General features: G+C 44.8%; 1 protein-coding gene across 7 annotated transcripts in view; it reads right to left on the bottom strand.

The window, feature by feature from the left end:
* Positions 1-25,984, bottom strand: part of Ddc (dopa decarboxylase) — an 83,289-nt gene that overhangs the window by 47,164 nt on the left and 10,141 nt on the right. For 4 of the 7 annotated variants that reach the window (XM_055623853.1, XM_055623856.1, XM_055623854.1 and 1 more), the window contains exons 2-6: positions 16,760-16,968; positions 12,495-12,608; positions 9,273-9,392; positions 1,846-1,980; positions 675-818 (exon numbers count right to left, since the gene is read on the bottom strand). In XM_055623853.1, the coding sequence (XP_055479828.1) occupies positions 675-818; positions 1,846-1,980; positions 9,273-9,392; positions 12,495-12,608; positions 16,760-16,960 (714 nt within the window). In that variant the 5' untranslated portion in view covers positions 16,961-16,968. The remainder of the gene's footprint in view (positions 1-674; positions 819-1,845; positions 1,981-9,272; positions 9,393-12,494; positions 12,609-16,759; positions 16,969-25,984) is intronic. The other 3 variants (XM_055623858.1, XM_055623859.1, XM_055623857.1) reach the window with 1 other exon arrangement.

Below are 25,984 nucleotides of genomic sequence, written 5' to 3'. Positions count from 1 at the left end.
CTTCTTCCTACCCTTGACATGCCATCTTTCTCTTTAAAAAGTTTCTTTCTTACATTCAGGTTGTTTTGTTTTGTCTTGTGACCAACTGGATTTGACCAGGGCTGTCTGTGTGACTATAAGCTTTGAGCTATTCTTTGGAGTGTGATTGAGCTTTACTTGTGGGGTATACATGTATCTTGTAGTTACTTTTCTGTTGCTGTGACAGAACACCATTACCAGGGCAAAGAAGAAAGTAGATCTAAGTTACTCTTGGAGAAAGCTAGTGTCCAAAATGGCAGGGACAGCATGACAGCAGGCAGGAAGCATGGAGACAGAGACAGGAAGATAAGAATTCACATCCCGAGCCTCAAGCATGAGGCAGAAAGAGTGAAGTGAAAATGGTGCAAGAGTTTTGTTGTTGTTGTTGTTGTTGTTTTTTCTTGAAGCTCACTCCTAGTGAAAGGCTGTACCACCTAAAACTCCCCAAATAGTGCCACCAAATGGGACCAAGTGTTCAAATGCCTAGCACTATAGGGGACATTTTTCATTCAAGTCACTACAACAAATGAAGACAATGACTACCTCTCCCCTAAAACACACACACACACACACACACACACACACACACACACCTCAAACTCTACCCCAGGCCCAGAGGATCCCACTGCACCATCTCCATCCAGCGTTGAACTTACAAGGAATGGAATCAGGCCAGCTGCCTTGTCTTGCTCCAGGGCCTCCTGAAGGGCAGAACCTCTCAAGGAAAAGTTGTCATCCGAAGGAATTGCTTTTAATTTGACTCCACCAATTAATCCAGCTCTTTCTACAGAGGAGTGGGCCTGTGACAAGAAAGAGTAGAGCTAACCGTATGATGGTGTGTTCTCTTGGCACCTGAGGCACTGGTTCTGCAGAGCACTTGATCTAGGCTCTAGATGCCCCACGAAGATGGCAGAGTTGATTTCTTCTCTGCCTTTATGAAAGCACCTCTTTCTTAGACATGTTTCTACACTGGAATCTTGCTTTCCAGTCTAGTGAATCAAACACCACCAGAGTGAAGTGCTGGCACTACACTGATTAAGTTTTTCACTTATATGTGTGATTTTAAATATACAGCAAGATGCACACCAAAGGTGACAAAAAGAAAATGTGTATAATGTATATTCAATGTGTATATAATATACTTTTCAATACCTTGGGGTTTTGTATTATAAACAATGTGTACATAATATATTATATATTTTTGTTTTTGTATTATATACAATGTATATATAATAGATATTACATACATACAACTAACAAGATAAAATGAAGAAAAAGGAACAATAAAAGCAGTCAATCAAAAAGTCAAATAAATAAAATAAGTGAGCTAAAACTACTAACTTTCTATTTGCTTCTATCTGTAGGATTTTATGAGCATTATAATGAACTCCAAGCCGGTCCTCTCAAGCCACAAGCAGGACTGAGTGGTCACAGCAAGCACAGTGCTTTTATCCCTTCTGGTAATAAAAAAAAAAAGGCTCTGAGAATGTACATGATTTACAAAGCTGGGATTTGGCATCAGGTTGGAGCCTCCCTTCCAATTTTTCCACAGTGGAGCTTTAAAGGCAAGCCACAGGGGCATGGTGCAATTCCACAGTACAGAAATGGTAACCAGCCAGTTGTGGGGGCTCTTAGCATGTGTATTTTATTTCTGACTAGATCTATCAAGCTCCCACAATAGAATAAAAAGTTTCTCTCCTCAAGATCCCTGGGGAACAGCTTTTGGATTTGACATGATGCTAACTAACTGTTCCTTGGATTCAGCTGTAGGGTGGAGGATGGGGGGAGGCGAGAGCGTTGGGCGAATGCCCACCCCAGCACACTCACCTGATCTGAAGTGTAAGCCACCAGCTTTTCCATGATAGCAGCTTGGGTTAATTCTGGGGAGACTGCCTGCATCTGGCGGATCACTTTAGTCCGAGCAGCCAGTAGGGCCACCAAGGTGGCTTCACTGGCACTTCCCTGAATCCAAGAGAAAAGGGCCAAATGAAATTTGAAGTGTTGCGAAGGAGTCCCAGTCTAAACTGTTGGAAGACATATTATTTGTGTCCATAGTTTCCTTTAAAAGTTGAGCCAGAAATTGCAAAATTCACTTATTTTTGCATCTAACATCTGCAGGGGCTGGTTTAGCTCTTGTAATTAGTTTGACATTGCTTTATCCATATTATGTCCCAGCGAGCTGACATTCTGATCCTGTAGCGTATACAAGACCCTGCAGGTGTTCTCTCATGGGTTCCTGAGGCCTGGTCTGGGACATACTGTCTCCACTTCCATCAGAGGAAGAGACTGATCCAGGGCAACCTGCCCAATCCCTGCTCTGTGTTCCTATGCATGTGGACAGAGCAATTTGTATTTGCTTATAACATAGGAATGCATTTTCCTTGACACACAGAGGTTGGGTTGGAAGATTTCTCCCACTCCTTAATGTAACAGGCTGACTTGTGCTTGCTCGCTCCCTGCAAACCATGTATTGAGTCCCTAGATCCCAGCATCTCAGAATGTCCTAAATTTAGAGAAATGGGACCTTTAAAGGCAGGCCTGGTGTATGCTACATGGTGTATGTGCATGTAGTCTTATCACTAAGGAGGCTGAGGCCTGAGGATAACTGTGAGTTCAAGGCCAATCTGAGTATATATAACGGGTACCAACCCAGCTAGGGCTACAGTGTGAGAAGATCTCAAAATACCCATAAGAAAAGAAGAAAGAAAACAAAGATGTTAGGAGACAATAAGAAGGGAGGGAGAGACACAGGGGACCTTTAAGTAATAATTAAATCTTTAGGAAAGAGCCTAATCCAATCTGACCAGTATCCTAAGAATAAGAAATTAGCTGGCAGACATGAGTTACATAAAGGTGAGAGAGAGACCATGAGAAGAAAGAAGTGAGAAGCCAGTAACGAGTAATTCAAGACCAATCCTCAGGAAAAGCAATCCTGCTGACACCTTGGTCTTGGCCTTTGGCCTGCAGGACTCAGGAGTCATGACTGGGCTCTTTCAGCCATCTTTACTGTGTGTTTTGTTGTGGCAGGCCAAGTGAACCAGTGCAAGGAACCTCAACCGTTTAGGAATTCTAAACAGTTCATCTCTCAAACCTGAGACTGGGTGAGAGAAATAGGTTTAGTGCCCACTGTGTTATCCCATTTAATTTGTAAAATAATCCTACTTTTAAAGTTTTTCATCTTCATTCAAGTGGGCTTCTGTAACATGCCCCGGATTTGCAGTATGAGTTAGGTGTGGTTCAAAGTGAAGGTGGTCTTTCTTGGTACCTCCTAGTGTTTGTGCTCAGCTTCCCTGGTAGACAAATCCCAGGAGAAACCATCATCCTTTCACTGACTGAAAGTTTAGAAGGCCATGGCGTTTTTCAGACAAATATACAGTGAATTGTGTAGAAATGCAAATTTTTTTATTAATATTTTATCTCCCTTCATCAATCATGATCTTCCACTTTGATTTTCCCCATATACTGCTTTTACTTACTTTTTTGAATCAATTCCTATTCACTGAGGAAAAGGATGAGCTTTCAAGCTGGATACATGGATTCCTATTTCTGTAGCTTTAATGCATGAGTTCAAATAAACAGACCATGGTCTTCACTCAGCCTCTGAGTGACTCACACATTTCCTTCAGGCTGTACTTTCACAGTCGTTTTGCATAGTCTCAGACTACGTCAAAGAGGCCTGGCTGACAAGACTGGCAGCTACTTCAGGAACACCCAAGCCTCTGAAGGCAGACATACAACTCCCACTCCTGTGCGCTCCTATTTCAGTCCCCCTGGCCACATTCTGATTTTTTAGGATCTGCTATTAAAAAGTGGATCGTGGTTGTAGTGTTACATGACTTTAATCCCTGTGCTGAGGAGGCAGAGACAGGCTGACTTCTGTGAATCTGAAGCCAGCCTGGTCTACAGAGTGAGTTCCAGGAGAGCCAGAGCTACATAGTGAGACCCTGTCACAAAGAAACAACAGCAGCAAAGTGGAGAGAAAAAAATTCTTTTTCCACCATCTCTTCAGAGCCCTGGACTCCTTTGTAATTAATGGTTCTGAGAGGTCATGCTTTGCCATGCCATGCCAACCTCCCTATTATGAACTTGTTGGGCACTGTCTATGTTCTGAGAGAAAATTCTTTCTTTTGCCAACAAAAAATAATTTAAGAAATAGCAACAAACTTCGGTGTAAAAAACAATTAGCCTTAGACCATTGGATCTCAACATGCTATTGCAAGATCCGGTTTGGGCAAATTTGAACATATAAGTGAATGGCTCTCTGTCCCTTTCTGGAAGTGGAGATTTGCTGAGGGAAGAAGAGAGAGAGCACTGACAGAGCCCAGTGACCTTTGTGCTTCGTGACTGAGAAATGGGGGGTTGAGCAGACCTGAGCTGCACCCAACTAAGCCCACACACTTGCTCCTTCATTTACCTGTAACCGGCAACCTCCTGCCCTCCCCCCCGCCCCCCCGTCTCCCCCCCCCCGTCCCCCCCTTCCCCGTCTTTGTGTGGCTGGCTGATGCCTTTGCTTCAGGCAAACAAAGGTTGCCATGGCAAGCGTGCTCTGAGGTGGGAGGGACCTTTTGGGGGAGAGTCGGTGCTCAAGGCTGCTGATGCCCTGAGCCGAAAGGTCCTTTTATCTTCTAGGTTTTACAAATGTCACCTCACACAGGGTAAGAAATTGGCAGCTTTTCTTCCACAAGAGCTTTCAAACCCAATTAAGAGACCCATTTTGCAGGTCTCATTTGTCGGGCCTCACAATGATGGTGTGCCGTTCGGCTCAGACACCCACTGCTGCGCCGCCGAGGCTAAGCTGTGATTACAGCTCTGAGGGGATCGATAAGGCAGGCTGCCTCGCGGGCTGTCGCTGGGCCCGGTGCTCTTTAAGGCCTCACAAATTACCGACAATCAGCCTCATGAGCTGAAAAGGGCCAGCCAGCTCCCTGCAGCAAACACAAGGAAGTCTGCTTTGGGTCGAGCTCACAAGGGCTTTGTTGAAGCCCGAGCCGAGAGATGCCAGAATTAGTCCTAATCTAAGGCTGGGACTTCTGAAAATGAGACTGTCTTTACTGAAAGGATGGTTTAACCCACGTAGCCTTCAAACCTCCAGGCACCATCCCAAGCAAAGAGCCTGGGTGAGCTGATAATAATACTCAACCCCATCTTTACAGACTGCCTTTACTTTCTGCCCTGGACTTGCCTGAGCCTCAATTTCTTTGCTATGAGAACTTTACTTGATAATGTTGCCGATCTTCCTAAGTATATCGAGGATGAAAATTGATTCTATAAAGCACATTAAATAGGCTAAAACACAGTCAGGTTTGTAGTAGTCACTCAATAAACCTCACTCTTTGAGAAGTAACCAACTAGACGATTTATCTTTGGGTATTAAAGACTGGAAAATGAAAGTGTTTTCACTGTAGGACAAGGTGACTCATAACTGCTCTCATGTGTGGTTCTGTTCTGGTCTTGGCTTAGCACTGATGTGTCCCTTGGAGGAAGCCTGGATGATGGTCTTGGAAGACTGTTGCACCTTATCCTAAAGGCTGTCCTCTGAAATATTGCTCACAAGACCAAAAACATAGTATGAGATTAATATCTTAGGCATTATTTCTATAAATTGTGGCACATCGTAAGAAATTGTACAGTAATAATAGTCTCAAAGAATATTTGGACAAGAGGGGGACTAATAGGAGAGGAACAGGAAGGGTGAGGCAGGGCACTGGATTGGAGGTGGATAAAAATTAAGGATAATAACGTGTCTGAAAGTGCCATAATGAAGCCCATTGCTTTGTTTATTAACTTAAAAAGTAAACTGCCAGACAGTGGTGTCGCATGCCTGTGATCCCAGCACTTGGGAGGCAGAGGCAGGGGGATATCCGTAAGTTCGAGGCCAGCCTGGTCTACAGAGTGAGTCCCAGAAACCCTGTCGTGAAAAACAAAAGCAAGAATAAACAAACAAACAAACATAAATTAAGAAAAATTGTAGAACAGCTGAAGTGGGATGGCTAGGAATGAAGAGAGGTCACCCTGCAAGCCTGGCGAGCCACATAAAGGTGGAAGAAAAGAACCGCCGTCACAAGGTTGTGATCCGCGTGTCCACGTGCACCCAGCATGTACACGCACAGTAGTAACAGTAACAATAAATTAAAGTATTACTTAAATTAATTAAAATATACAATTAAGTTAAAATAAGTTAAACAGTGAGAAGATAACAAAGTAAAACATTATGCTGAAAATGTGTATGTATTGTATCATCTCAATTTAGGTAGCCTACCTACAGAGTAACCTACACGTACAGAGATATTGAAATAAGACTAGAGAGAATTACATTCTAAAATAGTTAATGTATTTTCCCATTTTACAGTGAGTGTCCACTATCCATAAAGACAGAGGGCACAATAATTTTTAAAAATAAAAAAGTGTAGTCAATATTGACATGAAAGATAGTAAGTTAGCAATGTGGAAAATTACAGTGATACACAGAAAACCATGAGCAATTCACTGAAAATACAGAGGGGAAAAATGACCAAAAAGAAAAAAAAAATTATTTAAGGAGAGAGAAATTATGAAAAAGGTACTGAGTCTATGGAAACTCAAGCTCTTCAAGTGTTGAAATGCCTACTCTCTAACATAGAACAGAGGAAATGCCCCAAGGTGGGGAGAGAGCTGGGTCATGTGTGAGGAAACAGAGCTTACCAAATGCTAAGATCTCAGCAGTGAGTGTGGAGTTATGGTGGAAAGTCTGCTCTAGGGTCAGGCTTACTGTGAAGAGGGAGACACTTGGGCAGAAATAAATAGGTCATGCCTCTGCAGACAGCTCTGCTGGCCTCTGTAACCCTGACTGGCTGCGTGGTCAAGGACGAGGGCAAGGGTGTCCCTGGAAAATGAGGATTCCAGCACCAGAGCCCAGGAAGCCAGCGGGGCTTCACCTAGAGGAAACAGCTCTGACTATGCATTTTGGGGAACCTATGCAGCAGCCCCTTCTCAAGCTGGAACAGCACCTTTTGGTAACATTAGCCAAGGAGGGCTGATTGTGTCATACAACCTCTGAAAAGAAAACTGAAATTGTATTGGGACTTCCCTAGAACATGCCTGCTGCCATTTTAAAAGGTCTAGTTTACAATATGTATTATTTATGCTTCGGTTACGGTACAGTATATATGCACATTTACTTATTCCATATATATAATAGTATATTATGGCATGTATCATATATGTGATTATACATATATATAAATAAGATAGGGTCTCATGTTGTGTGAATTCACTGAGGATGACCATAAACTCCTGATTCTCCTGCTCCCAGTTCTCAAGCATTGGTATTACAGGTCTCAGCTTAGTAATTCATTTTTATCAGCTCCCTACTTACAGTGACTTAGATGTGACAAAGTGACTTAATCAAAGAATGTAAAGAATGGTTTGAGCCGTGGGTACTTGCTGGCCTGCCTACAGATTTCTGCATTAGAATAAACAAGAATTTACATTCCCAAGCCCTGCTGAGTTTGACTCTCCAGGGGCAGAGGCTAGGAACCCACAGTGAGAACAAGGCCTTTCCGGGGGCTTCTGCAGATTGCATGCAACACAGACTGCATCTCCCACATCACCAAGATGCCAGGCCTCTTTCCCAGACTGAGATTGTTTACCTTTCAGGGGAAAGGGGACTTTGTTAATGTGATTACATTAAGAACCTTGACTGGGAAAGATTACCTTGGATTATCGGAGTGGACCCAATCCTATCACACGGGTCCTTAAGAGTGGAGACCCAATTTCACATCTGCAGTCAGAACACGACAGTGAAAAAAAGGTCAGCGAGATGGAACGCAGCTGCTTTGGGAGGTGAAGATGGGAGTTGCAGGCCAAGGAATTCCAGAAGGCTTTAGAGAACTTGAGGAGGTGGGGAAGCAGATTTCCCCCCTGGGCTTCTGAGATGACAGTCTTGATTTTAGCTCATTAAAACCTAGGTCCAACTTACAGAACCATAGGATAAGAAATGAATTTGAAGTCACTAAACTGTGGGTAGCACCCTTAAGAAAAAGACCCTATCTTGGAGGTTAAAACATGTGGTCTTCCTGAACAGTCTCAGGAGTACAAACTGAGAGCCTGGCCTCCTAGTTTAGTTTGGCCACACCAGACATGTGTTCTTCCACAAAGGCATTCTCTTGTCAGCCCCAGTGTTCTCACCCATAAAGTATGTGGAGCCATCTCTACTTTATCATATTCTCAGAGCTTCTGAGGAAACAATATATATACACACAAGAAAATTCTTTCTTCTAGTTAGTAACACTTTCTCAGTATTAAAACCATGAACTTGACATAAGAAAAATAACGTACAGAAGGGTGATGAGTTAATGTAGTTATGTGGCTTGTCATCCGTGTTACAAAATGTTTTTTAAAGGCTCACATTTGCTGGAGCATGGTGGCACATTCTTTTAATCCCAGTACTTGGGAGGCAAAGCAGGTGGATCTCTGAGCTCAAGGCCAGCCTGTTCTACATAGTGAGTTCCAGGCCAGGACTACATAGTGAGACCCTGTCTTAAAAAAAAAAAAAAAAGGCATAAATTCCAATCATTCACTCTGAAGATCCTGGTGGAATGGAAAATTCACCACGGCTGTCATTTGCATCTGTTGTGTGCCCTCATGTAGGCTCTACAGTTGTTCTTGGTGAATACAGAGAATGAATTAAATGTATGCATAGACATAGCAGAAGCCTTAGGTAAGCCGTTGGCTCCCAGACAAATAGCACATACAGCCAAGTAGCACATACAGCCGTTGAAGCATGGCCACAGCTGTCACTTGTGGTAAAGACAGGATCCTGTGGTGACAGCAAGACCTTAGATTCTGGACTACACTGATACAAGGTCTATAACTTCCAAGCTAGAACCTGAGGGGTACGTTATCAGTTGTTGTGTGCCTCAGTTTCCTTGGTTGTCAAATAGAGTTCCTAATTCACAGTGCTGTGAGAAAGTGTGTCTGAAAGTGCTTAGGCATGAAGGCCAGCAATGGATGCCCCAACATGTGCCTATGTGGTAGCCGCTGTTTTATCTACCAGAAGGGCCCTCAGAGATGATTACTTGCCCACAGCTTGTGGGAAGCAGCACCAGAATCTAAATCCTGATCCCATCCACTCCAAGACCAGGGTTTCCTGTTCCCTGGAAGAATCCCCAGGGCAGAGCAAAAAGTAACATGGGTACTGTTTTTTGTTTGCAGCTGTGGTCCTTTGCTGAGCCCACACTCCCAGAAGACTGCCTTCTGTGCTTTCTCCACCTTACCTGGATCACTCCTCCCCCTTCACCGGCTTTTCCAGCCAAAAAGGCCTCTGGCAGCTCCAGCATCTTCCCCAGCCAATCCATCATCACTGTCTCCAGCTCTGTGCACGCTGGGCTTGCAGCCTGCAGTGGGGGTTGGAGGAGAAAGTGAAGGAGTTAAGCCACGCCATAGGGCCGCTGGCCTCTGCACAAAAGGGTGACACGGAAAAGTGTTGTTTCTTTAGTGACTTTTATTTGATCAACTTAACAAAAAGTTCACATTTTTGTCCCCCAAATCCACCTTTGGTAGGGAATTAGACCCTTGGCTGCTGTGATCTGAGTGTGTCTTCCCACATTCATGTTGAAACCTGAACCCACCATGAGAGTATGAGGAGGTGGGGGAGCCACACAGGCTGAGTCAACTAGCCTGTGTGGCTCCTTGGACATGAACTGATGGAAAGTGGGTCATCTTAAGAGTGAATTAGAGAGAAACAAGGAATTTCACCTCAATTCTTGTTTGTTTCCTGCATGCCTGCTGCCTGCTGCATGTTCCCTGCTGCAGTCACACAGCAGGCTTTGCTCCAGATGCCAGCAGCATGTTCTTCGCACCCTCAAGTAGACTTCTAATGTTTATAAAGAACTCAGCATACGGTATTTTGTTCTTTCCCCCAGAAAATGGATTGAGATGATGCTGTGTTCTCTTTTCCCAGAGATCCTGAGGAGCCACTGGGGTTGGCTCTGCCAGGAGGCCTAGAAGCAGGGACCGGGACTGGCTGCATTGACAGAGCTTTACAAGGACATATCTTTGCTCTTCCTCAGCTCCTTCCGGATACAACACAGGGATCCATGGTGGGTAGATCTCTGTGGCCCCTTCTGACTTGCTACACCAACCCTATCATCTTTCCACGACATCAACTTCCCCAGCACCACCACACACAGCCATGATTCTCTAGGAACTAATGCAAGGCCCAGGTGATGACAACTTTGGGGTTAACTCTGGCTAAGTTCCACATTAAGATCTTTCATCTCAGATGGGCCTCAAATGCCTGAACTCAGCCTCAGACATAGCTTCTTTCATCCATATTGTTATAAGGAGAATGGCACCCTTATGAACCTTACGCCACCATGCCTGCCTGCATGTGCCCTGTGTGCTTGATCATGTAACAGAAGAATAAAGAAAGATCTGCCGGTAGAGCTTCCTCCATGGGCACAAGTGAGTTTTTAGAGTGCAGAATGGAGTCAAGGAAACGGGTGTTAGCTAATTCCTTCTGCTAGGCAACACCAGACAAGCCACTCATCTACTGTGTAGTCTTTTAATTCCCCAGTCACTTGGTGTCTGGACTCTCTCCTCTCTCTGCGCATAGAAGGTGGCTGGGTTCTTGAAGGTCCAGGCAAAGGTGACTTGAGTCTCCATTTTTATTTGGTGACCAGGGTGCTCTTATGCATTCTAGCATTATGTTGCACTGATGACAAGAGGAAATGAGGACTTTCTCCCTGCTGGTCAGATGGCCATCCCCATTGTGGTGAGTTCTACTGCAGCCAGGCTAGCCCTAATTCCAGATACAGACCAGCAGGTCTATATTCCATGTTATGAAACACAGCTGTCAAGCAACACAACTTTTGGGCCAGAAAGTCAGGCATTTCCTCACTTAGGACCATTCTAGAAAAGCAGATAAATCATAGGTTGGTGGTGGCTCCCCAGACAGACATACAATGGCTTTTGGAGAAGCAGAACTACACCAATGAAACCTGTCACTGAAATGTCACTCAGCCAGGTCTGTTCCCAGGAAAAGAAGATTCCAAGTGCCTGATGTTAGTTATTATTTAAAGAAATATAAGGCTGGGGTCAACTGATCCTCTATGCCAGAGGTTTATTAAGTGGGTATGGAGGGAGTGGGAGAACAGGACATGGTGGGGAGAGAGAAAGAAAGAGGAATGGGGCGGAGAGAGAGAGAGAGAGAGAGACCACATGCGGGGTTGTCCCTTTAAGGGGCAAGGTAACCACGTCTTCCAGGTGTGGCCACCTGGCCAGCGACACATGATGACATCATAAGTTGCTGGGTAACACATGAGCAGGTTGTGTTCCAAAATAGTAACACCTGACAGAAGAGCAATGACATAGACAGTTCAGTAGGAAGGCCACCTCAGCCCTTCGTATGAGCTGTGACTTTCATTTGCCCAGCACCTGAGGATCATAGCATGAAGCAGAGCAGGTGTAGTGCAGTGAAACAGCCGGCTCAGCTGGGCTCTACTGGCTGCTAAGAACTCACACACTATTTCCCTCTCTATCCCAGGTCAACACTAGTCTTACCATTAGGCTCCAAGGCACAGATAAGGGAGATAGTCCCTACCTAGAGAGGAAAAGACAGTTCTAGAGCTTGGGGAGTTCTTCACAGTGTGAGCAGGCCAGGGACCTGAAAGCCAATGACACCTGCTTCAGATCTCTCCTGAAGCACACAGCTAGGACCTAGGCTGGATGCCTTCAGAGCAGAGAACTTTCTAAGTCTTTACTCCATGTACAAAGAGACCTCACACAGGGAGGGATGAATGGCCTGCAGGCAGGCACAAGCCTATTTTCAGCACTTTTGCTCTGCACATTTGCCCATCAGATAGTCTGGGCAGTAGCCTGGTGAGGGGCAGTGGAATGAGACAGAGCTAGTAGCGTTCTCAGGCTTCATGTACATAGCAATCTTCTGGTCTTGGGGGATGCAGGATCCAGCCTTAGGCTGTAGAAGCTTCACTGCCTTGGGCTGGGAATTTTAATTCAAATTGGATGCTTATAAAAAAACAAAACAAACAAAACAACCCTAAGCAGAATCTTCTTCTCTTCTGTTCCCTTTTGTCCTCTCCTCTCCTCTCCTCTCCTCTCCTCTCCTCCCCTCCCCTCCCCTCCCCTCCCCTCCCCTCTCCTCTCCTCTCTTGTCCTCTCCTTTCTTCATCCCTTTCCCTCCCTTCTCATCCCATCCTCTTTCCATCCTCCCCCCCTCTTTTTTCTTCTCCTCCCTTCCCCCCTCCTTTCTTTCCTTCCCTTTTTCTCCCTTCTCCCTCTGCCCTTCCTTCTACACAAACTTTTCATTTAGAATTTCTCTTCCCTTAGAAACTACCTCCCTAGAGCCCACACTCTGCTTTCTGCAATATGGCCCTGCTACCTATAGGTGACAGAGCTACCTGTTTCTGTCTTGTGTGCAAAGGGATCATCTCCCCATGCAAGAACAGACCCCACCACAGGCTTGTGGAGATACTCACCCAGGAGAAGCCAATGCAGCCGATAGCCCCACACAGCATGTCTGCAAGCATGGCTGGGTAAGAGCAAGCCGTGGGGAAGTAGGCGAAGAAATAGGGACTCTGCCAGTGTGTTACCTGTGGGGAGGTGGACAGTTAATCTGGGGCAAAGAGGTCAGGCTGCACCTGAGAGAAGCCTGGCATTCCTCCAGGATGCATGCAGAAGGCAACTGGGACAGAGTATTTCAAGTTCAATCACCCCACACTTTCCTTCTGAATTTCATCTCATTGTCAGTACAATGAACGGTCTCCCTGGTTTGTGCTTGAATATCTTTGCTCGTCAAGAAGGAAATGCTGTCTTCATAAAATAATATGGGAAATTAATATGATTTGTGGTAACACATGAAGCCTCTCGGTAGGGATGATAGCAAGACTGCTTCAGGTTCTTGCTGGGTGCTCTGGGTAAGAAGAGTGCTGCACCAGAAGACTGACGTCCTGGGGTAAAAAGCTTGGTTTTCCCAAACGACCCAAGCAAATCCAGTTACCTTTGTGCATTTTGTTCTTAATGCCCAATTTTTCTTGTTTAAAGATTTCTTTTGCAGGATCCCTTCCCACAGTTGGAGGCTGTTCCCTCCAACAATCAGTCTCCTTAAGAAGAGCTGTTACCCCTGTTTCCCACAATGGCTGCTGTCTCCCTTGCCTCCTCCAGCACAGAGGCAGCAAAGGACTACTCTGTACCATCCCTGGGTTAGGTACAGAGGAAAAGCTCCAGTTGACAGGGAGGAGATGCACCTAAGTGGTGATCTAGGGGATCCCAGGGATGATGGAAACCAGGGCGGTGGTGGGACACACAGACCAGTATTGATTCCATTGGCAGTATTTATTCCTTTCCCTTGCCATATGCAAACTGAAACACTATCCCTAGCCCCAAAAGGCAGTTCAGGAGGTACTTAGATCATGAGAGTAGGGCTTCATGATAGGATTTGGGCTAGTAGAAAGTGATATCAGACTGATCATAGACTAAAAATTCCAGAATGTATGGAGGGCACTGATATTATCTACTTGGAAAGTTTGGACACCAACTCCACCCCCCCACCCCGAACTTCATTAAACAAAAATATTCTGCTTTTGAAACATTGAAAGTTATCTTCTGGGGACGGAGGGTGGGAGTGTGAGGAGAGGGGGGTGGGTCTACAACAAAGAGGAATAAAAAAGTGAATAAAAAATAAAGGAAACTAAAAACCACCACCAACAACTACAAAATGTTATCTTCTATGTGGTGATTTGTAGCAGGCTAAGGAAATATTTCATTTCCCCAACATTCAGAATGCTTATATGGTTCTGATCAAAAGATTCTGGAAAAAAACAGCCCTCAGATCAAGGAACTTGGTTTCTTTCTGCATTGCTATCCAAGTAATAGCATCTCTGGCTTTCTCCTCCAGATTCTGGTCAAATAAAGTTTTATTTTTCCATCGATTATAAGACAAAACCCTGTTGAGTTTTAGAATCTCTGAAATCAGGATGTACCCTCCACCATGAGGAACCTACCCTCTGTACAAAGTGCAAATTTCTGGGAGAAGGCCACCATACACCGTGTTAGGCCGATATCTTTCTAAGATGATATATTTAATTTTTTTAAAAGAAGAGTATGCCTGTCCAGGGGAAGAGATTTCTTCACAAAGTGAATGGCGGGCTGAGACAGAAAACAAGCGTTCATTCTTCACCAGTGTATAAAGAAAGATGATCCCTGTGAGCAGGAGGGGCTTAGATCCTGTCATTATCGGAGCTGGGAGCTCAAATCACTCCATGTAAACACTGAAGTAAAGATGAAAGTAAGGGTCTGCAGGATGTGAGGCGCATTGGGTGTCAGGCATAGAAGGAGCTATTAGCAGGAAGAGGTTAAGTGTGGTGGGGGAGGAGGGGGAGAGCAGAGAGCTAGCTCTCTACCACTGCAGGGTACAAAGCTGCTTTCTCTAACTTAGAAAGCCCTCATCTCAACTCAGCCTCCAAAAACTTGAGAAACGTTGAATGCAGCTAGTCTACATGTTCATTATAACACCTTTCTATGGTGAGGTTCTTAAGAACCCAAGGTAGCACTCTTGGGAGGTAGTGAGAAGCCTTGCTTTGGTGATGTGCTCTCAGAGGAGACTGTACGATGGTGGTGCCTTTCTCTGAATCCAGGCGAGAAGCAAGTAGATTTCCTCTGCCATGTGCTTCTGCCTCACCACAGGCTAAAAGCAATTAAGACCAGTGAGTGCTGGCGCTGAACCTCCAAAACTATAAGGCAAAGCGAACCCTGCTCCTGTGCAAATCTGTCATTTCAGCTGTCTGTTACAGGGTCAGAAAGCTGACGAGCTCAGTGCCATTTTTTTCATAGTCTTTGCAAAGATATAAACATGTCTTTTCTCAGTAAAACCACATTATTAGGCATTTATGTGGCACGAGCAAGCCCCGATTACGAAGACAGCCAACGAGAAAGGCTCATTAAAAACTGGAAGATTCCAGCAAGGCTCATTGCATGTCTGTCTCCAAGCCTGGGAGTGGGACTGAGCCAGAGGGAAAAAAGTGAGAGTGAAAGAAAATCAGGGTTAGCAAGAACAGGAAGGGGGAATGGGGGGAGGGAGGGAGGGAGGGAAGGAGGGAGAGGGGGAATGAGGCTGACAGTGAGTCTCTGAGGCTCTGGAGAACTTCACAGGCTGAGTGATGTGTTCAGCAGAGCAGGAGTGGGGCCCATGAGGCTTTAGAAAGAAAAAAAAAAAGAATGTTCAGATAAAAACCAAAACATCTGTAGCAGTAACGCGCTTGTCTTTGCGGAAATGCCTTTATAAAGTGTAATTGCAAAGGCCCATAGAGGAAGAGGCCAAAGACGGCACAAATGCACAGGGCCAGAGGGCACAGCTGGGGCCCAGGGCCTCAGTTTCTTTCAGGTATCTAGAGGCTCCACACTGTCTGCAGCTCTGTCTCTCTTCACTACCCACGTCTTGGAAAGGCCAAGGTGACTCTTGACTGCAAAAGACACTCCTCTGCTTTACTCTCTGTGAATAGCCACAGAGCATATGGGGTGGGTGGCCCCACACTGGCTGGACACAGCACGGACTCTTCCCCTAACATCTGGTCAAACAGGGCTAGCAGAGGGCTGGCTGGACCTGACACCCGTGGAGCTCTAACCCCAGAGCCTCTGTGTTTCCCACTTTTGCTCTACACAGTAAATACTCCTCTAGAATGCAGACTCTTTAGGGAAGTGTTCACATGTTTCCAGCACTGCACTCCTGTATTCCTGCTCAGCCTGAGGTTCAATGCTGCCTCCCTGCACCGCCTTTATGCTGACTGGCTTAGTTTATTTGTTCAACGTGCAGGCTAGAGTCAGAATTTTGAGTTTTACTCAAAGAACAAATGTCAGGGGAAATCTTCTGAAGATGAAACTTGACAAGGGCTGTGAGAGCTGTTCTGGAACCGAGGAGCTAACTCTGAAGCCTGGGACTTTGGCTGACTATATGCCTCCCCAGAGCCTCTGTATTCTATCGGAAAACAAGAGGGAGTACACACTATCTCCGACCCCCCTTCCTCTGCATATAGCATGCTTCTTTCTCTTTCCTTACAGCCATAACCACCTAAGTGCTGGCGGGGGGGTGTGCAATCTAGCAGGTTTACCAGCACCACATTCAGACTTTACACATGATCTGATGACCAGGGTCAGACCCATTTGCTCAGAGCCATGCTAAGGGATAGGCTTTTAGGTAAACTGCTTGCTGAGTAAAGTAGGACTGAGATTCACTGAGAGCCTTTGACCCCTGTGACTACCAGGGAAAGCTCAGCTATTCTGTGCCCTTAGGCAGAATCTGTGCATGCTGCCCATGCCCAAAGAAAATGAGGAGAACATTCCCTCTGTAGATGAAAGTTATCCTTTAGTGGATATAAGAATGATACAAGTACCTTTATTGAGGATAATTAATTGAACTATTTGCAACGAACTACCAGGAGCTCATTTTTTTTTAACTGTCATAGGATGATACACTCTAGGAACAGACTATGGTGGAGCAAGTGCTGAGTCTTGGGGACCTTGGGAGAAAACCCTTGCACTGCCTTTGGAGTGCATGTAGTTTGGGTGTATTATTTATTATCCCATGAGAACTTCATAGACCACCTAACTTCCCTAAACCTCAAATGTCTCAGCTGAAACTGAAACAGTGATAGAAGTCTCTCTTCAGTCTACCTGCTGCAGTGAACCCATGACATCAGAAGTGTAGCTTCCAATAGGTGATGTCCTTTGACCACAGACACATACTCACCCCTGGCATGATTATCTTCTCAATGTCTTTGATTATGTCCTCATATGTTTCTGGTTCCTGGGGGGCAGCGGTGGGGAGCAGGGGCTGAAGGTAGCCAGGTTCCACATCAGGGTACACTGGATATCTCTCAATGCCTTCCAGATAGTCAGCTATATAATCCACCATCTCCTTCCCTCTCCTCCGGAATTCACTTGAATCCATGTTGAAAACTGCCCACGGAGAGAAATCAACTAACAAAACATTGCAGCGCTGGGGCAAGTCTAGGGAGCAGTGACTCTATACCCTAGAGATCACACAGTCTCTAACTCAGCATTCCTTCTTCCACATCTGTCCAGACATGCCACTGGACCCACACAGGGCAGCACACTCCCCATCCCACACCTCACAAGACACTCAGCAGAAGGTACAAGAGCACCTTCATTTTTATTTAATTTTATCTTATTTTCAGTAAGATGCAAGAAGAACACATTCACGGATCATTCCAACTTTAATGACAAGCACTAGTCCACATTCTGCCCATACCCTTTGTTAGCCATTTGAAAGAGAGCCTTGCAGTTTGATCCCCGCCTTTCAGAGATGAAGGTGATAATGAAACAATGTGTGGAAGCTCAGCCCAGGGCCCAGGACAGCACAGCCCTGGCCAGAGCTAGAGGTGGCTTTTCCTGGAATCCCATCTCCTGATGACATGCCCCTTTGCCTACAATCTGCTTGTCATAATGCTGCTTTCTCTATATTACCCTCATCACACACATGAGCAGCTATCAGAGTTCATGTTCGTTATCTTCTTCAACATTGCAACAACCTGAGTTAAGCCGACAAAGCTGTTTTCTCCACAGGGCTTACTGTAGCTTAATTGGGCTGATGATCAGGAGACAACAGTTTTTGCAGTACATTTTGAGGCTCATTTTAAAAAGTAAAATCACCAAGAAAAACAATAACAATATAAAGGATGAGGTCAAAACAGATGGAAAATAAAGGGGGATGGGGGGGGACTCTTATTTACATCACAAGAGCTCATACACAGGCAGAGTACAGCCTTGTTCAACCTCAGAGACTGTTTGCAGTTGATGATTCACACAGTCCCCCCCCCCCCCCAGCTTGGCAAGTGGTCAGGAAGGCATAGTGAGCCTTAATTGAGGATTCAGATACAAGTTAGCAGGCCGGAGATTCTGAATGTCTGCAACTGATGTATAGTTAAAAAAAAAAAATCAAACGCATTTGCAAAACAAGAAAGACGGACAACCTCCTAGAATCCTCTCATCCCCAATTGTAACATGTGTCTTTCCTGAATAGTTCCTAAATTTGTGAGAGACAATTGAATGCTAAACAAAGGATACATTTCTAAATCCCTCCGCTAGTCCAGAGCTTTGTAATTGAAGATGGATTTTCCATCAGAATAAGTACTGGGGATGAGTCAAATCCATTGTGATTAGCAATGGGGCTGACCTTCATGTCATGTTCCCAGCACTTTCCATGCTCTCCATTGTCTGGGATGGGAGGGGGGCTTGGACAGATTTTGTGATGTTAAATGCGTTAGAAATGATTCATCAGACACTTTTTTAAAATGGGAAGACAGATTTTTTTATTCAAGAGTATTGCATAGGGGAAAAAGTTTGACCTCAAACTTTGAAACACCAGGGACAGATGGGGAGTTGTAGCCAAAGGGGATTACTCGGGGCTCTCCAGAGCAGGGAAACCCACCATATACATATACTTGTAACTACAAAAGGCAGTTGATTGGATTGACTCACATGCTCAGGGGCTGTTCATTTCCACAATGGCTGTCAGCAAGCTGGAGGACTAGAAACCAGTTGCCACTTAAGTTCAAGAAACAGGAAGCCTCAGGACGAGAATGACCAACGATGCAGCCCCAGCCAGAAGTCACAGCGCTGAAGGTGGCTCAGGGAATCACTGGGCGCTGAAGAAGCTGGAGTGTGGTGTCCACAGGTCCTGGCAGCAGCAAAAATGTACGCTGCTAGCACAGAGCAGTGGGGCTTTCTTCTTCCGCCTTTTGATTCATCTGACCCAGCCTATTGGTGTTGCTCAGATTGTAGGCTTCTTCTCAGTTCACTGACCTCCCACTAAGGGCTTCCGGTAGTGCCTTCCCAGAAGCACCAAGAAATGTGTTTTACCAGTTTCCTAGGTGTCTCTCACTCTAACCAAATGACAACCAAAGGCAACCACCATGAGAGCAGCTGGTAAATCCAGTGGGTAAGAAAAATTACTGAGAACAAGGGAGTTAGTCTCAGGGTTGGGAGGTAGCAAGCCGGATCAGACACCAAGGGTGGAAAGAGATGAGAAACAACATCATCAGATAGTAGCAATATCTGCCCAGTAGACTTCGCAGGGCTTTTTAATCAAACAAGGCCTAAGCTGACAAATGTTGGGTTTGGAAGCCAACCTGCCCGATTGGGATTTTCCTTCCTCTTGTGTTTTCACACAGGATTTATAGAGGACCCAGCCCCTATTCCAGAGTTACCATTTAGGTGCATATTTCAGCCTTGAGTGGTTGGGAGACAATGATGGTGCATAAGATAAGATAAAAATTATAGCAACAGCAAGCACTAAACTAGCATCAGAAGGAAAACCATACTGATAAATGCCTTTCTATCATGTGCCTTCTCGTGATAGCATTATCACGCTTGGCTGTAGTCAGACAGTGTACCTCCTTTACCAAATACTACCATCATTACCTGTTTCTCCTTCTGTTAGTGGGACAGTGTTGGGGGGTGCTGTGAAATCCCACGGCTGATGTTCAGGGTCCAGAGATGAGCTACACAGACGGACCCTGACTCGTGTTTAATGGTTATACACCAACACACTGCATGAATTGCTGCCATACCAATCCTGGTTTACCTTAACTGAAAACAAAAATCAAGATAATGATAGCACCACCACAGTGAATTTTATTGTATTAAATAAATACATAGGAATAGTTTTGAACAGTGGTACTAAATAATCACTCAAGAATCATCCTTTGTAGTATCTCCCCATTGTTTATATTTTAATTTTCTGGGGTTTCAGGTACTTGCAGGCAACTGCAACCCAAAAACATCACATGGAAAATATATGGGCGCCATTCTGAAAAGCATGATGACATATGTGCCTTCCTGTTCCTTGTCACCCAGCACATGAATCATCCCTCAGTACAGTGTTTCTCCACCGTATATACTGCCTGCCTGTTAGTCGTTACGGCACAGCTGTTCTTTTGTCCAGGTAAGCTGTGCACCGATGCAGTCACTGCTCTGTGGCATTATTTCCTACCATTAACTTCTCTATGTCCTCACTTCTTAAATAAGCTTCATCTCAGCTACACATGCGTAGGTTACATCTCTGTCCTTAGCTTCAGGGAGCCTCTGTAGGGCTTGAACTGTATCTCTTCGTGAATAACAGGCAGTTACTTTAGTAACTTTTCTTTGCAACCCTAAAGCAAAGCTCTTGTCTGTTCTGCATGTTTTTATTTTACATTAAAAAATAAAAATAAAAAAACCTAAAAGTGAAAAACATTTAATTTTGTGTCATTTTTTTTTAAGACAAATTTTTCTAAAGATATACGGCTCGAGTTTTTTAAATTATACTGCCAAGTTTCTCTGAGTGTACATTTTTATCGGGTTACTCTTTTAAAGGGGAGTGTTGTACCATCAGTGAGGTTGATTTTAAACTTTACCTGTCTCATAAGCGTGAATGGGTCTCTTTTAAGTTTGACTACTGAAATCAAATAGTGATGTGGTGTTTCTTTGACATTTGAATTTTTTTTTTCATTTATAAATTTATTTATTGTAATTTTTCTATTTAGATATTAGCAATTTGTATTTAATTGCAGGAATCTTAATATATAAGAAACTTCTACCCTCATATCTGTGATATTTTCCTCATTTTGCCTGACCTTATTTGGGATGATTTTATTCTGACTTATAGGAGTCAGAATAAAGAGCTCTCATAAGAGATTTAATTTTTATGTGGCAAAATCTCACAAATTTCCCCTTATGATTTGGACCTTGTCTGTGATTTTTATGCCTTTAAAAGTAACTGTTCTTGCGATCTCTTTTTATCCTGCCAAAGGGAGTGCACATGTTGTAGGAAGCTGAAGCCTCTAAAAAAGAAGCTCTAAAGAGCTGAGAGAGACCCTCGGCCTCCGAGAGCACCAGTGGTGTCTTTCTACTGTGAATAAGATCGTTTTATGGACAAAGCAGGATGTGCCAGGGAGAAAAACAAACAGGCATGCGCCAACTCGCTATGAAAGGAAACAGTCCTAGTCAAACTGTAATATAATACCTGGTTATTCTTTTCAAACCATCCTGCCATTTACTTGAAGATTATTTCCCACTGAAACCTTTGCAGAAGGTACTTAGAGCAAAGCCTCAAGAGACTCTCATGCTCATTTTGGAGCTGTCTGATATTCATGGCTCCGAGTTGGGCAAATATTAGCTAGAAGATGTAGACTGCGATAAGGGCAATGGCCTACACTTCTCCAGACCCCTGAAAGGGTTTCTGTTGACACAACCCGATACGTCTCGGCAGCAGCTGCACTGCATGGATTTTGCATGCAGCCCCTGTCATAGTTGATGCATGTGTGGAAAGCCAGGCACCTCCCTGGATGTTTTATTATTATCAGTGACAGTCAACACGGCTCCATACCCCTGGGCTTCAGGAGATACGAACTCCCCTGAGCATTCTCAGACCTCCCAATCGACCCCTGGTTATGAAATTATTATTATTGTTGTTGTAATTTCTTGTTCCATTATTGTCCCCCGGTAACTGAGAATGAATGAATAAATAAGTTTGGCCTGCTAACTATTTTATTTCTGCTCTGTTCTGTATTGGATCCTACCCTGTTTTTATCACAACTGAAACAGCAGGTTATCACATCTCTGGCAGAGTCTAGCTACTGTAGCGACGCCCACAACCACAGCCTCATCTGCTCTGAGATCTGGATGATTTTCACCATGCCCAGGCTATACTTCTAACCTCTGCAATTCCACTTCTTGTAATTTCACTCCTCTGCCATAGCCATTTTTCCAGAGTCCAATCCAGGCCCCTACTGATATTCTTACAAGTTCAGTGGTGCTGGTGGTGTGGTGGTAGTATAGGAATTCTGCTTCTGTGGGTGAAGAATTTTGGTTGCAGACCCGAAGCTCACATCCTACCACAGAGTGTTCCAGGGAGTAAGCTCCTGTGTGCTAAGGGAAGGTCAGTAAAGTTCTGAGTATCCGTGCATGCATGGTCCGCCTAGCATTTCAAATTTTCCATACTTTCATCCAAAACCATAAAAAAGTTTCTAGCCATGAGAAATCTCTAATAATTGAAGAATGACTATCCGATGCTTTGCCTCAACAACAACACAAACTCCAAAGTCCCCTTAGCCTTTTTAGACTTGTAAGATGCTGACTAAATAAAAGATTGTTAAATGAACTTTCCGCCAGCATTTTCTGCTGGTGACTGTGAAGCACAGGAACAGTCAAAATCGGCTCCAGAGCAGCCTTGGTATGTGCCAGTGTCAGGCGACCCAAGGTCAAGGGTGCTTCTTTAGTTACCATGGAGCCTTCAACCTTCAACCTTTCTAAGGTTTCCTGTCAACTTCTGCAAAGGCAAACAGGCATGAAAGCACCCCCAGGAGTGCCATCGGCAGGATGAAAAGAGGCTGCATGCTGAGTGCCTGCAGCAGAGTCCACATTCAGTAAAAACTTTTATTAGTAACCAAGGAAGTATTGTGGAGGGGAAGGGGGGAGGTGGGGCCCCTCTCCTCTCCTCTACTCCTCTCCTCTTCTCCTCTTCTCCTCTCCCCTCCCTTCCTCTCCTCTTTTCTCCTTCCCCTCCCTTCCTTTCCCCTTTCCTCCCCTTCCCCTCTCTTCCCTTCCCCTCTCCTCCCCTCCTCTCCTCTCCTGTATAATCCTCCCCTCCTCTCCTCTTCTCTTCTCCCCTACTCTCCTCTCATCCCCTTCCCTTTTTCTTCCCCTTCCCTATTTCCCTCCCCTTCTCTCCTCCTTCCCCTGCCTCTCCCTTCATCACCCTTTTCTCCTTTCCTCTCCTCTCCTCTTTTCTCTTTCCCCTTCTGCATCCAGACTAGATTAAGACTCACTATGTAGCTCAGGATGGCCTTGTGTTCCTGATCTTCCTGCTTCCACTTCCCAAGTTTATAAACCATGGCCTATTCTACTATACATCAGGAGCAAATTATTCTAGTGTTTTAAGTAAAAGGAAAATTAACTGAGCAGAAAGAAGCAACTTGTTTTCTGGCTTTAAAGGCCACTCTCAGAGAGCCTCAGGTGGCTCCTTTGGTAAAGCACCAGGCTCTAAGTTTGAAAGATCAGGGATTTAAACCTAAGTAGAGACCACTGTCTCACATTATCTTATTTGCATTTCTGCCCTTTGGCTCACAAACTTTCCTTTGCAGAATGGAAAGCCTGCTGTACTACAGCCGCCATTTTCTTTTCAGTCTTGAGAAGTAGGCTGCATTAACCACAGATTTTCTAAAAGTCAGACCCAGGGAATTTGGAGCCAGAATTTAGAGCTCAAGTCTGATTTGGGTCTATCTTTGAATGGCTTGGGTTTCTGGTCACTGATGAATGCAGGAAGCAAAGAGGTAAAAGACAGGGTCCCACAATCTCCTTCACAGTGATGATCCCAATGACATAAGACCTCCCAAGACCTCCCACTAGAGGTCTTGTCACCTGCCAATAGCTCCACTCTGGAGTCCATCATAACACATTGATGTTTGGTGGACACTTTGCTGAACGAGAGCACCTTGTCAGGACTCTTAACAAATGAGAAGGGTGAAGCACCGAGAGGCTGGCTGCTAGCAAGGTCACATTTCAGCTGAATTCAGGCAGTCTGCCTCCTACTATCACTTGCTCTGAGCATCTTAACAGATGTTGCAAGTGCCTATTGCTTGACAACCCCTAGAAGAATGGCCTGAAGCAGCACCAGGACTTGAAGCCCAACCATTCCCAAGCCTCAGACACAGTCATGATTCCCAAATGTCTCCCTGAACACATGGCATAACAACTTCTGGGGTACCTTAGTTGGTGAGAGGCCATGTTCATCACAAAGGGAAGCAAGAAGTTAGTGGGCTTGGATAGCATTTGTGGAGAAGTGACCATAGTCAGGCTCGCACCTTGGTCCATTTGTGCCATTGCAGAAGACATGGTACGCCAGGTGGCCTACACCCCCACAAACAGTGGATTTTGCAATATTGAAGAAGCTAGGATTCTGAAATCATATTTGCTTTCTGGTAAGGTGCATAGCCCAGGTTCACACTGGCGATTTCTTGCAGTATCCTTAGAGAAAGGAATAGGACTTCAACAAGGGTGTCATTCTCCATCTTACAGGCTGTATCCTTTTGACCAAAGCACCTCACAGAGTGCTAATACCACCATATGTCTTCTGGTAAAACTTGAACATATGAGCTTAGGGGTATAGAAGCTTCAGTCCTTTTAGGTCTCTTTCCAATCTGTGAGATATCCACAATCCCACACCCCACACAGAACTGTAATGATGCCACAAGATGCTCACTGCCTGCCAGTTCTCCCCACCCTTGCCCTTCTGCAGATGAGAAAAGGGCCGTTGTCGCTTTCTCATTTCCTGTTTCATAACCGTGCTACATCTAAGTATTTTCTTGGCTGACAATGCACGGAGTTTAAGTAATGATTTTCAGCTCTGTTCTCCTGGGAAAATACTATTTCTAATTGCATCTCTGTCACAATAACTGTAACCCAAGTTATAGAAAACTGGAAAAATTCATGACATTTGTGACTTTAAAAGAAAAAAAGGGGGGGGGAATATTTAAGACTAAGACATCATTTTTTTTTTTTAATTTGGCTTTCTCCATATGCCTATGTGCAAAAACAGGACATAGCCATTTCACCTTCCTCAAAACTGCAACCTCAAGTTACAGTACTTCCATCTATCTCCACTAGCCGGTAAGCATCTGCTGTTAGGAATGGTACTGCCAAGGGTCAGATGAGTGACTGTAGCATCCCAGGGCAGCTGACATCAAGGTTGACCCTAAATGATATGAACTCCCCCAATGCACAAAACAGGTGTGAGTTGCACCACTCTTTTTGTATAATGCCTAACTCTTTCCAGAAAAGCTACAACGCTACAGAAAACTTAGCTCTACTTACGGACAATGTACCATGCACCTCAGATAGCTTTTATCATCCACTCAAATTTCTGGTTTAAAAGCATTAAAGTCTCTTATTCATGTCTGCTACTTTTTAAGGTTTAGCAAAGAAACACCGGGTGATTTTAACTTAATGTTTCCTCCTTTGTTCCTATATTTGATTTTATATCACCCCAAGATTTTTTTTCCCCAGAAGGAATGCTCTTGCCTCACTCTATGTTTCCCCTCAATTTGTGCCCCTTTTGCTTCTGTTCTTGAAGTCACGTCAACAGAGTTTACCAAATCTCATAGGCCACTTGCCTTTCCTGTATGCTAGTGACTCCTCGGGCTATGTCCCAGTGGCTGCCTCTTGGTAATAGTCTCATATTGTTTTATTGTCTTTGCAAACACGGACACCCGGCATTGTGAGTTTATTTGGTGCCCTTTGGTACCTGCTCCTGGTACTCTCAATTTTCTCTTATGAACAAGGTCAATGGTAAACACTGACTTCTCAATTCCTCATTATCCCTTTATTGCACAGTTGCAGGCCAGTCACTGTGTTGCTAAGAACCCTGCATTTCAAGCTCTTCCACATTCAATTCTGAGAATACATTGACATTTGGTTGTCACATTCTGTTGTCCAAGAAACCAAACAGATCATTATTTCCCAACCTTCTGCTAAGCACATGGTATTCACAGGATCTTACTTAACACTCAGTAACCGTCTAAGGTGAGGATTATTATGTCTGCTATACCAAAGTCACACAACCAGCAAGTGTGTGGATGGATATGGTCCTCTCTCCTTTTGAAGCCGGCCTTTTCTCAATCAGCCCTTGGCTTGGGCATGCTACACTGTCTCTGTAGCCTCAGAGGCACAGATGGGCCCCCAATGAGGTCTCCTGCCAGGACCGGTGGAGATGTTGCCTGTAACCACAAGCACAGCTGCAGGGTTCCTGGCTATGCCACTAGGGTCCTGCCTGCCATTCCTCACACACAGGAAAACTGAGGCGTAGCTTCAGCAAGAGGACTAAGCCACCATGCTGCCCACCCTCTTGGGTGCATCTCCATGGGAACAGGCTGGGATAGCTCTGCTGTCCTCTGTTCCCTCCATTTGCACATCATCT

Source organism: Psammomys obesus, unplaced genomic scaffold (genome assembly GCF_907164565.1).
Source record: "Psammomys obesus unplaced genomic scaffold, mPsaObe1.curated_primary_1811, whole genome shotgun sequence".
Lineage (NCBI taxonomy): Eukaryota > Metazoa > Chordata > Mammalia > Rodentia > Muridae > Psammomys > Psammomys obesus.
This window is presented reverse-complemented; position numbering and strand designations above follow the sequence as displayed.